The sequence below is a fragment of the Dromiciops gliroides genome, chromosome 3, assembly GCF_019393635.1.
Source record: "Dromiciops gliroides isolate mDroGli1 chromosome 3, mDroGli1.pri, whole genome shotgun sequence".
NCBI lineage: Eukaryota > Metazoa > Chordata > Mammalia > Microbiotheria > Microbiotheriidae > Dromiciops > Dromiciops gliroides.
Genome location: NC_057863.1, coordinates 641,247,315 through 641,262,109, shown reverse-complemented (window position 1 = coordinate 641,262,109; position 14,795 = coordinate 641,247,315). Strand labels below are relative to the sequence as shown.

Below are 14,795 nucleotides of genomic sequence, written 5' to 3'. Positions count from 1 at the left end.
GTTACAGGGAATATTGTGGGATGAAGGGAAGGCGGAGAAGGCATGGATGAATCTGGGGAGGTGGGAAGACATTCAGACGTCATCCCCAATCGAGACTCCTGTTGGGGAGGGCAGTCAGTGATGGTCATTGGATAGCAGTGATCTGTGAGAAGTGGAAAGTAGAGGAGAGTGAAGGGCAAGGAGATGCAAAGTGATGGGAGGTAGTGAAGGGCAGTGAGTAGTAATGTAATGAGAATCAGTGAGCAGTGAAGTTAATGGGAGGCAGTGAGACTGGTGTGAGGCTTCATGAAGAGCTGTGAGCAGGTCAGTGGACTCTAGGGGCAGAGGGGTAAGTAAGGGACAGGTTAAATGGACACTTCCCTGTATTCCCTTGAGATGAGCCAGGGCAGGATGAGGGAGAGCTCAGGAAGGGGTGACCGAATTGGGTGCCAGAGATTCCAGGTCGTTCCTTTGGGGAAGTCTCCCAGTGTCCCCAGCCACTCTTGGAGAAGTGGGAGGGACTCCAAGCCATCCCCTCTGCTGCATGTGCTTGGCCCTCGAATCAGAATTTAGTTCATGTCCCATGTTGGTTTCTGGGTAAAGAGCCACAGTGCCGTCAGCTTGGGCTGGGGGAGGGGCATGAGGCTGATCCTGGGGAAATCAACCCAGCAACCCCAAAATAGAAAAAGACATTTTATTGTCACCCTGTGTCTGTGTGTCCATTTCCCCCTCTCCCCCCCTCCAGCACACTCACACCAGTAGTCACTGGGGTAACTCAGGGAACTCCAGAGGAGCTCAGAGCCCCCACTGAGGCCCCATGGCCTATGACCTTTAATCCTGCTGCCCTCTCAGCTCCTTCCCATTCCTTTCCTTTTCCCACCTCCCTTAACCCTCCCCTTCAATGTCCAGGAGCCTCCAGTCCCTCTCTCCAGCCTTCTGCTCCCTGTCTCCTGCCAGGGTCCAAATGACGTCTCAGTCTCCTGCCCACCTCTCCTTGAGATCTCAGTACTTTCTTAGGGATCCCTCAGTTTCCAAAGACATGTCTAATATCAGCCAATATCGTCCCTGACCCAGAGTCAATCCTACCAGCTTCTTCCAGGGTGTCTTTATTCCATGCACCCACAATTTGAGCGGGCCTGATCTATCCCCAAGAGCGGGGAGCTGTGTCTCTATGACCACCCCCCTCCTGCCTTCTCCACCCTCCCCTCTGACCCCCATCAACTACAATGTCACCAAGTAGGGGGCAGAGAAGAGAGACACCTCCACCAACCATCTTCAGCATCACCAGTGAATTGGGAGGGCTTACCTGAAGTGGGTGCTCTGTGTGCCCAATGGGCAAAGCTAAGGCTGTGCCCTGCCAGCCTGGCCTAGTCCCTACCACTTCTCCTCCATACTGCCCACCTAGTCTCTGGCCCACCACCTCCAAGTCATTCAGGAGTTGCTTGGCTTCCCCCCCACACATCCAAGTCATGACACTTGAGGGTCCATTAGGCATAGTTACCACCAACATTCACCCCATGTCCCTGACACCCACTCCTAGGCAAACACCTTCTGAAACCTGACTTGCCATCCATCCTATATGTGGGCCTTCAGCTCCAAAAGGGACCCAGACCTCTCAGGCTCATTGAAAGGGAAAGGTGAGGATTTGCTTCCCTTCTCCCTCCCAAGCAGAGAAGGCTGAAAGCTGGACAACTGTCCCCTTGGGGTCATTACGGAGAGGCTGATCAGAGGTCTGAAGAATTCAGTCCCACGCTGGCAGGTTGCCACCCTCACTCGAAACTGAGTCTAGGCAGCCATCCCTGGCTGGGGCCTGCCTGCCTGGGCCCCAGCTGGCCCCGACGTGGGCTACGGGCACGGGCGTCCTTCTCTCGCCTGCCTCCGGAAGTAGCGGATGGCAGAGATGGCACCGATGTTGGCCAGCAACACTATGGGGAAAGCAGAAAGAGGCAGCTGGGGAGGGCTGATCGCCTAGCCAGGTCAGCATGTGAGTGCCTCAGGCTGATGAGCAAGGAGAGGCCTGGGCCATCCTGAGCCACACTTAAAATCACTGATCCTTGGAGCAGTTAGGTGTCCCAGTGGATCAAGCACCAGCCCTAGATTCAGGAGGACCTGAGTTCAAATCCGGCCTCAGACACTTGATACTTACTAGCTGTGTGACCCTAGACAAGTCACTTAACCCCAATTGCCTTACCCCCCCCCAAAAAAATCACTGATCCTTCACACCAGAAGAACCCTTAAAAATGCCCCAGGCTAGGGTAGCTAGGTGGCACAGTGGATAGAGCACCGGCCCTGGATTCAGGAGGACCTGAGTTTAAATCCAGCCTCAGACACTTAACACTTACTAGCTGTGTGACCCTGGGCAAGTCACTTAACCCCAATTGCCTCACCAAAAAAAAAAAAAAATCTAGAAAAAATGCCCCAGGCTAGAACAAAAGATGAAACTAGGAATGAGGTGTGGGGGTTACAGAGGACATCCTGACTGGGTGCAGCTATGCCAGGAGAGGGACTGACATCCCACTGAGACCCTAAGTGGGTGGGGAGGAAAGCAGGCCCCAGGTAACAGGACTCTGGGCACAATGACAGCATTGCTCCAGGGGCACAATTGTCACGCCCGGGAGAAAGCGTAACCCCCCAACACCATTCACCCTGAACTTCTTATGGCTCCAGCCCAACTCCCTCAATGCTACAGATAATTAACCAAGGCCCAGAGAAGGGTCCCACAGCAGTCACTGCCTCCTCGCTGGCACCTCCCCCGTCCCGAGCCCCTCAGGACCCTCCCTTGTCCCAGACCCCCAGACCTGTCTTCCAGGCATCTGGTGCATGAAGGTCCGAAGTCCTCACGGCCCATGTGGCGAAGGCCACGAACCCCAGACACATGTCATTTTGGTTGAAGGTGATGGGGATGAGTGAAGTCCTCTGATCCCCTGGGGGAGGAACATAACACACCCACCCTGAGCTGCCTCTGTCCTCCAACCCCCTATAGCCTCCCAGGTGATTTGCTCGATGTGTTCCTCCCCAGGGGCTCCCGACCCCAGGCCCGGATGGGCCAGAGCAATCTCCTCTCCCCATACCCAGCAATGACATTAAATGTCATTGAATTAAGCTGGAAGCCAGGGGCAGGCTAAGGACATGGAAATGGGGACCACCATGGAAATTGTGGTCGAGGCTGGGCCAGACTGACAGGCCTGTGGGAGGGAACCTCACGCCCCGGGTGTCAGTCACTTCTGACACAAGTCCCCCTCTCGCCCCCCCATGTCCCAGAGAAGGCCCTGCCCCCACCCAGGCCTCACTGTGTCCCACAGTCACTTGTTGGGGGGGAATCGATGAGATAAAAGGTCCCTCCCCCCTCACTGGGGCTTTAGGGATCAAAGGGGTTAAGATTGAAGTCGGTCACACAGAGGCCTAGCACGAGTCACGCCATGCCTCCCCCTTGGCCTCCTTCTCTCTGGACAGGCTGTTCCTTGGCCCTAGCACAGATTGTACCCACAGCCAAACCCCCGCCGTTGGCCATTACCTTCGAGACTCATGGTCAGGCCTAATTCCTCAGCTTTCGGGGGGCTCTGTTCTTCAGGAGCAGAGACTCTAGGCCAGACCTGCAGGGGAGCCTGCTCAGGCCCCAGAGGCCCCAGAGTCTGCTCGTTGGGCAGGGCCACTGGGACCCAGCTTGGAGGCAACAAGACACCACTTGGCCCCTCCTCCCCAAAAAAGTGTTCATAGGCCTCTGGGATAGAGATGGGGACTGGATCGACAGGGGCAGCCACTTGGAGAGGAGGTGCTGGTGGGGGCCTCTGCTCTGGAAGGCGACTGTCCCGGAAAAAATATTCACACACCTCGGGCCACTGCAGGTTGGAAGGGATGTTCTCCTCATCCTCTTCTCCCTCCTCCACAATGGTGTCACAGAAAAAATAATCATAGGCCTCGGGCAGAGTGAGAGCAAAGTCTTCTTTGGGTCCTGCAGACTCCCTGGCCAAGGCGGAAGGGGAAGGCGGGTGTTTGAGAATCCGTGGCTGGGGATGCAGCCCCACGGCCACTGCATCCCAGGCTCTGGGGCCCCCTCGGGCTCCGCCCAAAGTCCTGAGGGGCTCAGAGATGGCACTGTCTGGCAAGGCTGAAGATGGGGAGGCCATGGCTGAGTTCTTTGGAGGGGAGGTAGAGACCCCCGAAAAACGGACTTTCTTCCTCCTGGGGGCTCGGGCTGGGGTGGCAACCCCAGGGGAGTGTGTGACATCATCAGCGACCGTTGAAGGCTCCCCAGGGGTTCCTGGAGACAAGGCGGCCTGGCTGCCTTCCTCAGGTTCCCCATGGAGCCCCTGTGGAGATACTGGCAGATGGAAACTCTTAGTAATTTGGGCAGGTATAGACAAACCCACATATGCCCTGCCTCCAGGGGAAGAAGTAGAGAGATTCTTATCTGGCTCAGCCTTGAGGTCAGGTGTAGGCAAATTCACATCTGGCTGGACCTGGAGAGCAGGTGTAGACATAGTCACATTTGGCTGGGCTTTGGGGACAGGACTGGCTGGGCCGACATCTGACTTAGCCAAGAGAACAAGTGTAGACCAATGCCTTTCTGGTTCTGACTTGGGGATAGACGTAGAGAAGCCAATGTCTGAATTGATCTTGGTATCAGATGTTAACACATCCTTGTGCAGCTTATCTTTGGAGACAGGTGTAGACAGATTACCACCTGGCTCAACCTCAGAGGCTACTCCAATCAAGTTCACTCCCTTCTCAGGTAAGGAGACAGGTATAGACAGATTGCCACCTGGCTCAGCCTCAGAGGCTACTCCAATCAAGTTCACTCCCTTCTCAGGCAAGGAGACAGGTGTAGACTGATTGCCACCTGGCTCAGCCTCAGAGGCTACTCCAATCAAGTTCATTCCCTTCTCAGTTAAGGAGACAGGTGTAGACAGATTGCCACCTGGCTCAGCCTCAGAGGCTACTCCAATCAAGTTCACTCCCTTCTCAGGTAAAGAGACAGGTGTAGACAGGTTCTCTGCCTCCTCAGGAATCTGGGCAGGTGTAGACACATTCACTTGGGTCTCAGTCTTTGAGACAGGTGAAGACAGATCTGAGAATGGCTGTTGTTGGGGGGCTGCCTCAGGACCCAGAGCAGGGGTGGAGGCCGGGTGCCGGGGGTCTGTCCCAGGGCTGACTCTAGATCCCAATCTAGCTGCTCCAGCTGGCCACTCTGATCCTCGACCAACTTCCTCCAAGTCAGCTGGGGCCAAGCTGCCGTGCGTCTTGCCGCTGGGCCCCCTGTCTGGCCGGCCCCCTGAAGAGGGGCTGGGGGGGCCCTGCCTCCTGGCATCCTGAGCTTTGGGGGATCCACTTCCCTTGGCCCCCGCTGACCTCCTCTTCTTCTTGCCTGGGCTTCGGGGGGAGGCTCCGGGATTGGGCTCTCGGGGAGACCTCTTCCCATCGGCCGAGCTGAGGCTGCTGGGCTGCTCCTGGCCAGAGGGTGCCTGGCTTGGGGGGTCCTTCCCTGAGTGGATTCCAGCCTCAGTGGCCTGGGCAGCTTCCCCCTGCGGGGCCTTCTGCATCGTGTCACGCCGGGGACTAGGCTCAGGAGCCGGGGCAGGAGGGAGCCGGTCAGGACGGAGGACAGCCGAGGGCAGCTGCTCTTCTAGCTGGGTGGACGTGCGCTGAGTCTGCTGACCGGCAGCTGGGGCCAGGACACACTCACACCGAAACCTGCTGACCAGGCGAGTGTCTGCGCCGTCCTCCTCCTCACTACCAGAGCAGCCCCCCTGAGCCGTGGCCGGGTGCCCGGGCAGGGACCGCCTGCCCAGCACCTTGAGCAGGCCCTCGGGTGGGGGGCTGCCCGCTTTCACCCGGAGGAGCAGAGGGGGAGGGGGCCCGGGAGGGCTGCTGCCACTGCTGTCCCCTTGGTCAATGTCACTGGACAGCGGCTCGTCCCCTGAGGCCAGAGCCGCTTGGAGGAGGCCACACTCCTCTGCGGCCTCTGAGAAGTCCGCCCAATCCTTGTCACTCAGCTGGATACTATATTCGAAGTTCTCCATTTCTAGGGGGGGACAGAGACATAGCGTGCCAGTTTGGGAGGCCTCTGAGTGCACTGTGGGGGATGGGGGGGGCAGCAGGGAGGGCCTGGACTCCTGAGATCTCTACCCAGAACTACACCTCACCCTCCCTGACCCCAAGCCTCATGCCTCAGTTTCTCCCTATGGTCTGGTTCTCAGAGTCTGCACTTGTTTCCTTTTCCAGCCTCCTTCCTCCACTCTTTCTGAAAGAAGCCTGGAACAAGACATGAGGCCGTAAGACTTGGGTTCGATTCTCACCTCTGGGGTTTATTCCCTGCTGTTCTGAGCTGGTCATTTCACTTTTCTCACTTCATCTGATATGGGTCAGCTGCCCTGAAGCTGGGATCCTGGGGGACCCTCCCTCTAAGCTTGCTGGGAAGGCGATTCAAAACTCCAGGACCCCTCTCCCCACTTTTTTTTTCTAAAAACTTTTTGGAGGTTTTCTCTAAAATTAGAAAGCAAAGATGTTTCCCTGCATGTTTGCTACTTTTTCTTTTGGGGTCTTATGCCTCTCAATTTGTCAAACATAGTTATTTTCTGGAGATTAAAAATAGATTTTTTAAATTTAAAAAATGTTAATTAAATAATATTTTGGAAATATAAAAAATAGACTAGATATTAAAAATAGAATCTTATAGCTTACACAGGCTGCTTTTATATAACATATCAAATATTAGATATGGGTTTGTCTTCCCCCCACTCCTTCCCTCCCTCCCTAGAACCCTTCCAAAGAATCATCCCTTAAAAGGCCAATATTCCAAGGCAGCCTTCGGAGGGAGACCCCTTCCTGAGTGGTCACCTCTAGTCTGTCCTCTAAGCGACCAGGTGTCCCGACCCCTCCTCAAGCAGGAGCAGGCCTCCAGGTGGGCAGCTCAGCTGCCCACACTGGAGGGAGGGGGCAGAGGTCAGGTGGGCAGGTGACATCCTGCTGACTTCCTGGATGCTGACCCCAACACATCCCCCAGCCCAGGAGGACCCTGAAGCCCGGTAACCATCCCATCCTTGAGTATGGCAGGCTCCCTAGAGTCTCAGGAGGTCACTGGGTCAGTCCACCAAGGTCGTTTCCCTCCCCCGGGGCCAGGGCTCTGTGGTCATCAGGGAGATCATGGGCTCAGGGCTGGAAAGGATCTTGGGAAATATGTAGGCCAACCCACTCATTTTACAGGCAAGGAACCGGAAACCCAGAGAGATTGATTTGCCCAAGGTCAGACTAACAGTAAAGAGCAGGGTCAGAATTAGAACCTGGGACTTAGCTCTTGTGGGGAGAATTTCAGTCATTCCCTTTCCTTCCCATGGGGGCAGAGGGAGTACTGGGATATTCCTGATGACAGGTAGGGAAACTGAGGCAGGAGAGTCAGAGAGAGAGAGAGAAGAATCCAAGCCCTGATTGGCCAGCTCAGCTTAGCAGGGACCTCCCTGGGGTCCCCAAATACACAGTTATGTTCGTGGAGTGGAGGTGCCATCCCCTCCTTGCCTCCTTCCCTCTAATTCTCTAACTGCTCCCCTAGATGACCCTTCATGCCCAGGGGCATCCCAGGCTTTAAGGAGCCCCACCCCCTGGACACTATGAACACCCCTCCTAAAGCACTGTGGCCCAATTTCTAATGACAGACACCCCCCTCCCAGCAAAAATCCTCAGAGTGACCGGAGGAACAGAGGATTGACCCACCCCCCCCTTCCCTCGGGACTTTTTGTCCCCAAGGAAACCCCAAATGGACAGAAGTAGCAGCCATTTGTTCCCATTGCTCCAGAACCCTCACCCTTGTAGAAAGGGAGATGGGGAAGAATGGGGAGAGGGGGAGGGTTTGCCGTGTCCTACCTGGGTCCCCACAGCTTGATGGGGGGCATGAAACAGCCTGGGGGTGTTAGGCAGCTGGGTCCAGAGGGGCATGGCGTTGGCTCAGTCTGGGACACTGGGCTGGGCCCCGCCCCTCAAGACTCTCTCATTGACATCCTAAAAATACTTTCCCCTGCCCACTGGTCACATGCTCCCTGCCAGCCCCTGCCTGACCCACCCTGGGACTGGGATCTACAAATAGATGGCATTTGAGAAGGCCCAGCCCCCTGAGGGGTGGGAAGGGGAGGGGTCTTCTCCTGTCCTGGGCACAGGGTAGGGGCTGCCCTGGCCACATGTTATGGTCACAGCTCCTTGGTGGCAGGGACCTGGAGTGACATGGATTATATTTGGGTGACATGAGCCCCAAGGGTCACCCAAATGGGTTTATGAGCCAAGCCCAGAACTCAAGAGTCCGTGTTCTCTTAGCATAGATAACCAGTAACAAATTCCCAGGATTGAGGGGTCTAAGAAATCTTCTCATCCAGTACCTTCACTCGAGAAGAACAGAAGCCTGGAGAGGAAAGGGTCTTACCCAAGGTCACACAGCCACTAAGGGGCAGATCTTTTCAGGATACCCTGGTATCTCCCTTCCCATCAGGAATAAAAGTTGGAATGACAATGAAGGGACTTGGGATCATCAGTCACCAAGAATTGATTAAGCACTCATTAATTTAAATTTTATTTTTTTTTGCAGAGCAATGAGGGTTAAGTGACTTGCCCAGAGGTCACACAGCTAGTAAATGTCGTGTCTGAGGCCGGATTTGAACTCAGATCCTCCTGAATCCAAGGCCAGTGCTTTATCCACTGCAACACCACCTAGCTGCCCTGATTAAGTACTCATTATGTACCAGGTACTGGAGGCACAAGTATAAAGACTAAACCAGGCCCTGGCCTCAAGGAACTTATAGTCTAATGGGTGAACAGAATAAACATAAAGAGAATAAAGGTAAAGTAGTTAAATATGAGGCATCTGGGGAAGAAGGAGGAGAACAGAGAGGTATGTTCCAGCTGGGCTGTGTTAGATAGTCAAAGAACCCTTCAGAAAGATAATCCTTAGAGCTGTCTCATTTCCTAGATTGATAAACTGAGAAACAAGACAGATGCCAGAAAAACAGATTCCAGCAGCCCCCTACTGGACAGCACACAGAAGCCCTTCCCCACTGTTTTGACCTCTGAGCATAATTCCCCCACTTGAGGGGAGATAGAGGGTGTTTGGGGTTTCAGCCCAGACACTAGACTAGTGTTTATAGAAAGGATCCCTGGGGGGGAGGAGGGCACAGGAATAAGGTGGTAGAAGGGAGGTATAGGGCATGGGTGGGGCTGGCATCTCTGAGGAAGTCAAGTCAAAAGGCATTTATTAAACACCTTCTGTATGCCAGGCATTGCTGGGCACTAGGGATACAAATAAAAAGGAGCTTACAGTTAAATGGAAGAGACAACTTGCAAACAAGTAAGGTTGTTGTTTGTCCTTCCTTCTTGGGGTGATGTCATGACTTGGATTGGATTTAAGCAAGGGAGGGCTGTGTGAAGTCATTAGCCTCACTCTCTCCTCCGGAGCCACCTGGGTCCAGTGGTAAGATATACATCAAGACAACTGGAGAGGGCCCTGATGTTTGAGGCAATGGGGTTAAGTGACTTGCCCAGGGTCACACAGCTAGTATCTGAAGTCACATTTGAACTCCGATGCTCCCAACTCCAGGGCCAACTCTCTATTCACTGCGCCACCTAGTGGCCAACAAGATGAACTGAAGATGAAGGACCTCAGAAGGAGAGCATTGAGATCAAGAACTCGGGAAGGGCTCGAGTCAGTAGGTGAGACTTTTGCAAGAAGCCTTTCTTGAGCTTGGGCAGGAGGAGACAGGAGCCTGAGGATGACTAGAAAATGTACACCCCGAGACTTCCCCAAATGAATCCCTCCAGCTCGGAAGTTAGGGAGTGCAGTGATCTCATTTATCCACAAGGGGGAGGTAGTGACCCGTTCCTAAAAGGTCCTGGTCTTAGAATGAGGAGGGGGAGAGTGAAAGGGGACAGTGAGTGGATCGTATAGGAGGAAAGGAGGGAGGGGACAATGATAAAGCATTTATTAATAAAAGTGAAAGATGGGGGGAGGGTGAAGGAAGACTGAAGGGGATAGTTGGGAAGACAGGGGAAAGCCAGGGAGGAAGCCGGTAAAAGGGAACAATGTGGGGGGGGGGGAGATGAGGGAGGAACGGGCCGTGAAACAGTACTGGAGGGGGAATAGGGAAGTGGTCAAGATCCTTAAGAAAAATTGGGCAGCAGGTTGGGGAGAGGGAGGTCAGCAGGGCCAGGGTGGGGTGTCCCTGTGGCCACTGGCTTCAGCCCCTCCCAGGGGAGCCTGTGGCCACCAGAGTCACGTGACCCTTCCGGAGCCCTGTGTAAATAGGACCTGGGGTTTGCGGCTTGGTATTTGCGGGGAAGAATCCTGAAAATAAACAGTTTAAGTTCATGATTTGGCTCGGCATTCACACCCCCCCCTCCCTAACCCCTACCCCCAGTTCTAGATTTGAGAAACAAAGCCTCTCCCTCGTTTGGAGCAGGATTGGGGGTTTCCTGTTCCGCGCAAGTACTAAGTGCCCCCACAGGCCCTAAAAAGCTGAGGCCCCTCAGCCTGACCACCGGTCACTTGGGGAGGAAGGGGGGGGGGCGTGCAAGAGAACTGATTTCTTGACCCTCCCGGTTCCGCCTCCCTAGTGGGCTTTTAAAGTTCAATCTGCCATCCCTCTTCCCCATCCTGCACTCCCTATCTCCTTCCCTTGCCCCCTCCCCTCCCTCAATACAATATCCCCCTTCCCCCATTTCTTCTCCACCAGGTGTCCAAGGGGAAAGCAGCTAGTAGAAACCTAAAGGGGAGGGCAGCTAGTAGAAACCTAAACCCAGGTCCCCAACCGCCCCCACACACACACACAGTTGTCACTGTCCAGCATCCCCACCGTACACAAGGCCCCTGCCCATTCCCAGGCCCGCAGAGCTTATTGTGAAGGAGGGATTGAGGCTAGACACTGGGCACAACTTCCTGACCGTGGGCGAGGCCAAGGGCTTTGAAAACACTAGAGAAACGTGGAAGAAGTGGAGGAGAAGGGTTAAAGGTGCTCCTGGCCTCGCGTCGGGTCCCGACTCAGACTGGGTGGGGTGGGGACGGGGGCATCGAGAGGTCACCTAGCTGATGATCTCCAGGTCCGAAGCACTCGGGCAGGATCGTGGCTCCTCCTGGCCTGCAGCGAGGCCCTCAGGAGTCCCACCCCCCCATCCCCCTTCCCCCCTCCTCCTCCCTGGGAGCCCGGGCTCCGGTCTGGAAAGCTTCCCTGCCGATGAAATCAACAAATGCTGTCTGGCCTCAATCCCTCCAGCTGCAGGGCCAGTCTCTCCGCCCTGGGTACGTGGGCTCGGGCTGCGGGGGGAGGGGGGGATGAGACAGCCCGGAGGAGCAAAGAACAGCCGCCCCCGCCTCTCCCCGGCCCCCCCCTCCGTGGGAGAGAGATTTCCGGCCGGGAGGGGGGCCCAGCAGAGGCCGGAGGCCGGAGGCGGCGGCGGCCCCTCCCGCGCTGACTCACCGACCTTGCGCTCGGCGGGCGGCCCCGGGGAGAGGAAACCCGAGCCCCGAGCCGCCCGCCCAGGCCGCACGCACTGACCCCGGGCCGGGGCCAGGCGCGGCGGGGGAGCCGGGGCCACGCCTGGGCTAGCCCCAGGGACAGAGCCGGAGGCCCAACCCTGGCGGGGGCGGGAATAAAGTAAGAAAAGGAGGGCTGAGCCTCAGTTTCCCTTCCTGCTGCAGTCTAAGCCCCGGAGGGAAGGTTAGCAGCTGCTGATCGGAAGAGAGGTGCTTAGAGTGCCGAGGCCGAACCCCACCCCCCAGAGATCAAGGAACTGGGGGGCTCGGGTACAGCCGCATACTCCACCCTTTCCACTTCCAGCAGAAGAGCCCAAAGCTATTGTCGGAGCCCCCGCCCCATTCTCTTGCCTCCTCCTCTCCTCTCCCCACCCCACCTCACTCAGGTGCCCCAAGGACTGAGGGAGGGGCTTTCTCGGAGCAGTTCCTGGCCTCTCCGGGGCCTGGCTGGGTGGTCAGGATGGAGCCTCCCTAAGCCTGACAGATGCACTCCCAGATGTGTGTAGGAAGAGGAGCTGTCGGCCTGATTTCCTTCCCAAGAAAATCCCGGGGGTGGGGGTGGGGGGCTGTCGGCTGGGGGGAGGGGGGAGGGGAGTTATTTATTACTCGCTAGGACAAGGATCTTTCCTTTCCGTTCCAGGGAGTTGCCTCTCCCACTCCTCGGGATAAATGTCAGGGCCAGGAAGGCCGTGGCTGATCACGAGGCCTATCCCCTCATTTTACTGGGGAGGAACCCAAGAACAAGGGAAGGGATTTGTCCCAGGTCTCCTGACTCAGTCCCGTGCTCCTTCCGCAGCATCGAGACAACTTGGAGCCAGAAAGATCTGAGTTCGAATTCTACCTGGAGTACCTGGGTGACCCTGGTCAATTCATTTAACCGCTTAGGGCCCCAATTCTTCACTGATTAAAAAAAGTGAAGAGAATGGACTAGGATGGTCTCTCCGTTTCCTTCCGGCCCTTACAAGATCCTCCCGACCCCCTCTTCCCACAGCGCAAAGCGCTTTCCCCCTGGCCATCCTGCTCTCTTCTCCCAGCCCACCCCGCCTCGGGCCTGCTCCAGCTGCGCTTCCGTCTCTCACCTCCCGCCTCCAGCTCCCTAAATCACCGGCACATTCGGCTAAGGACCCTCCCTCCTCCCCACCCCCTAGTCGATCTCTTAGTATCCCGTGTGCCACGCCCTTCATTGAATGGTGCGGTCCGGGAGCTGAAGGAGCCTAGAGCCCCTGAAATAGCGCCCTTCCCCCACCAGAAGGAGCCTTCCCAGGCCTGGTGGAGGGTGTGGCTGGCATAGACACGTGAAGACGCGCCTCCCCCTCCCCCCCCAGGAGAGACCCATTTCTCTATGGCTCCTCAGGGCTAAGCCTGTTCTCCCCCTCTGCAAATGCTCCCTCTCCTAGACCCTCAGGAAATAGAGCAAAACCTGTATCCCCAAACCTGGGGCTGCGGGCAGGGTACAGTGGAAAGCGACCTGCCTTTTGAGTTAGGCAACTCAGGGTCACCTTTGCCAGCCACTGACTTGTGACCTTAGACAAGTCACTTCCCTTGTCAGACTCTAAGATTCCTTACAGTCACAAGTCACCATCCTGTGTCAGCCTCCTCTCCCCGCCTCCCCAGCACTTGTCATAGATAGCATGGCAGTATGGAAAGGGGACTGCGTTCAGAATCTCAGCCTTGCTTCTTGCTGTCCATATGATGTGACCTTGGGCAAGTCACTTCCACATTTGGGGCTTCACTTCTGTAAAATGGGAGGATCGGACTAGATCAGGGGCGCTGATCTTAGATGATGAACAAAACATCTTCATTTCAATATAACTGACTGCCTTTGTAAAACATTATCCAGAAAAGTGTCCATTATGTCCCACAGACTCTCAGAGGGGCCCATGATAGAAAAAAGGGGAAGAAGTCATGGTCCGATGATCCCTAACTTCCTTCCTAGCTCTTCCTGTGATGTTGCAAGAAAACCTTAAGGATCCATGGAGAGGCTGAGATGGGGCTCAATTGGGGCTAGTCTTAAGGGCTTTAAGGATCTGCTAGACCTGACTTCAGAGCAAAGCCTTCCCAGGGTTTGGGGAGGGGGGAGAGGGGCTTTCTATGGCATTGCTGGGGGCACAATGAGGAAGACCCAATACCACTTTTCTCTCCCTCTTCCCATGCCATACCATGGCATTCAACCAAGGAGAATAGTGATGGCATTTCTCAAGATTTCCTGCATCTCCTTCCCCACCCCCAGACCAGACCTCCTAATCTAACTGAACTGGGGCATGCTTCTCCCTGCATGCTGCCAGAGGGCTGATGGGCACTTGCTGGGCCCTGGGGGGCATCTTGGCAGTAACTGTCCACTTCCCAGTGGGTCAGGCTCTGTGCCCCAGGGCCACACAGTGAGGGGGAGGGCAAAGGTCACTCAGCTAGGGTCTCAGGCCCTTGCTGCTTAGGGAAGGCCTTGTTAGGGTTCCTGGGAAGGAGCCTCAAGCTATCTGCACTCCCAGATAGGACCTCTCTGTTCCCACTCCCCAGAGCCGGAACCAGCATCCAGATCCAGCAGGCAGAACAGCCTTCCCCTTGCTGCAGCCCTGGCTGGGAGCCCAGGGCAAGCTTCACCTTTGAGTCCTTGGCCTCTTGCCCATTCACCCGGAGTCTCTGCTGCCCCAGCACACACATCCTGCCCCCCCCCACCTCCCACTGACCACAAGACAACTGCAGCCCCCTCCCCTCCTGCTTCCTCCAAGCTCATGGGGCTGTGGCATCATTGGGCTGCCCACACACGCTCAATGTGTGCCAGGGCTCATGAATCAGGCCCTCTCGTGGGCAGCCCCACCCAGAGCAGGCCTGGGGAGGGCAGGACAGGGGAAGTCTGGCCAGGGAGTGATACAGGCTGTCCCAAAGGCAAGGGCAGACTGAGAGACTGGGCCGGGGTCCTGAGTGGGATCGGGAGATGGATATGGGGGGGAGGGGAGCGGGAGGGCCTGAGAGAATCAAGTCTGGGGAGACATATAGGGCATGTGAGAGACCCAGAGTGGGGTCATCTGTGAGGGGACAGGGATAAAGAGATGAATGGATATAAAGGACCCCAGAGGACTGGCCTGGGGCCCTAGAGGCTGTATGCAGGCTCACAGTCCAGGGTTGGGAGTGTGGAGAGGATGGAGGAGGCATCTTCCATGGAAGGAATACAACTGAAGGACTTTGGGCTTTAAAGTCATAAATCCTGGGTTCGAATCCTACTGGGCCACTTACCATCTGTGTGACTCTGGGTTAGCTCCATTATTTCTCTGGGTCTCACTTTCTTTATCTGTAAAATTCTGGGGCCTTCAAGGTC

The 14,795-nt window shown here is 55.9% G+C and overlaps 1 protein-coding gene across 1 annotated transcript; it reads right to left on the bottom strand.

The window, feature by feature from the left end:
* Positions 1-267: 267 nt before the first annotated feature.
* PERM1 (PPARGC1 and ESRR induced regulator, muscle 1) lies at positions 268-8,469 on the bottom strand. The gene is made up of 4 exons (XM_043997746.1): positions 7,837-8,469; positions 3,494-6,001; positions 2,778-2,903; positions 268-1,904 (listed from the first exon to the last, which is right to left on the bottom strand). Exons 2-4 carry the CDS (start codon positions 5,997-5,999, stop codon positions 1,825-1,827), a joined length of 2,712 nt encoding a protein of 903 aa, XP_043853681.1. The 5' UTR covers positions 6,000-6,001; positions 7,837-8,469; the 3' UTR covers positions 268-1,824.
* Positions 8,470-14,795: the final 6,326 nt, after the last annotated feature.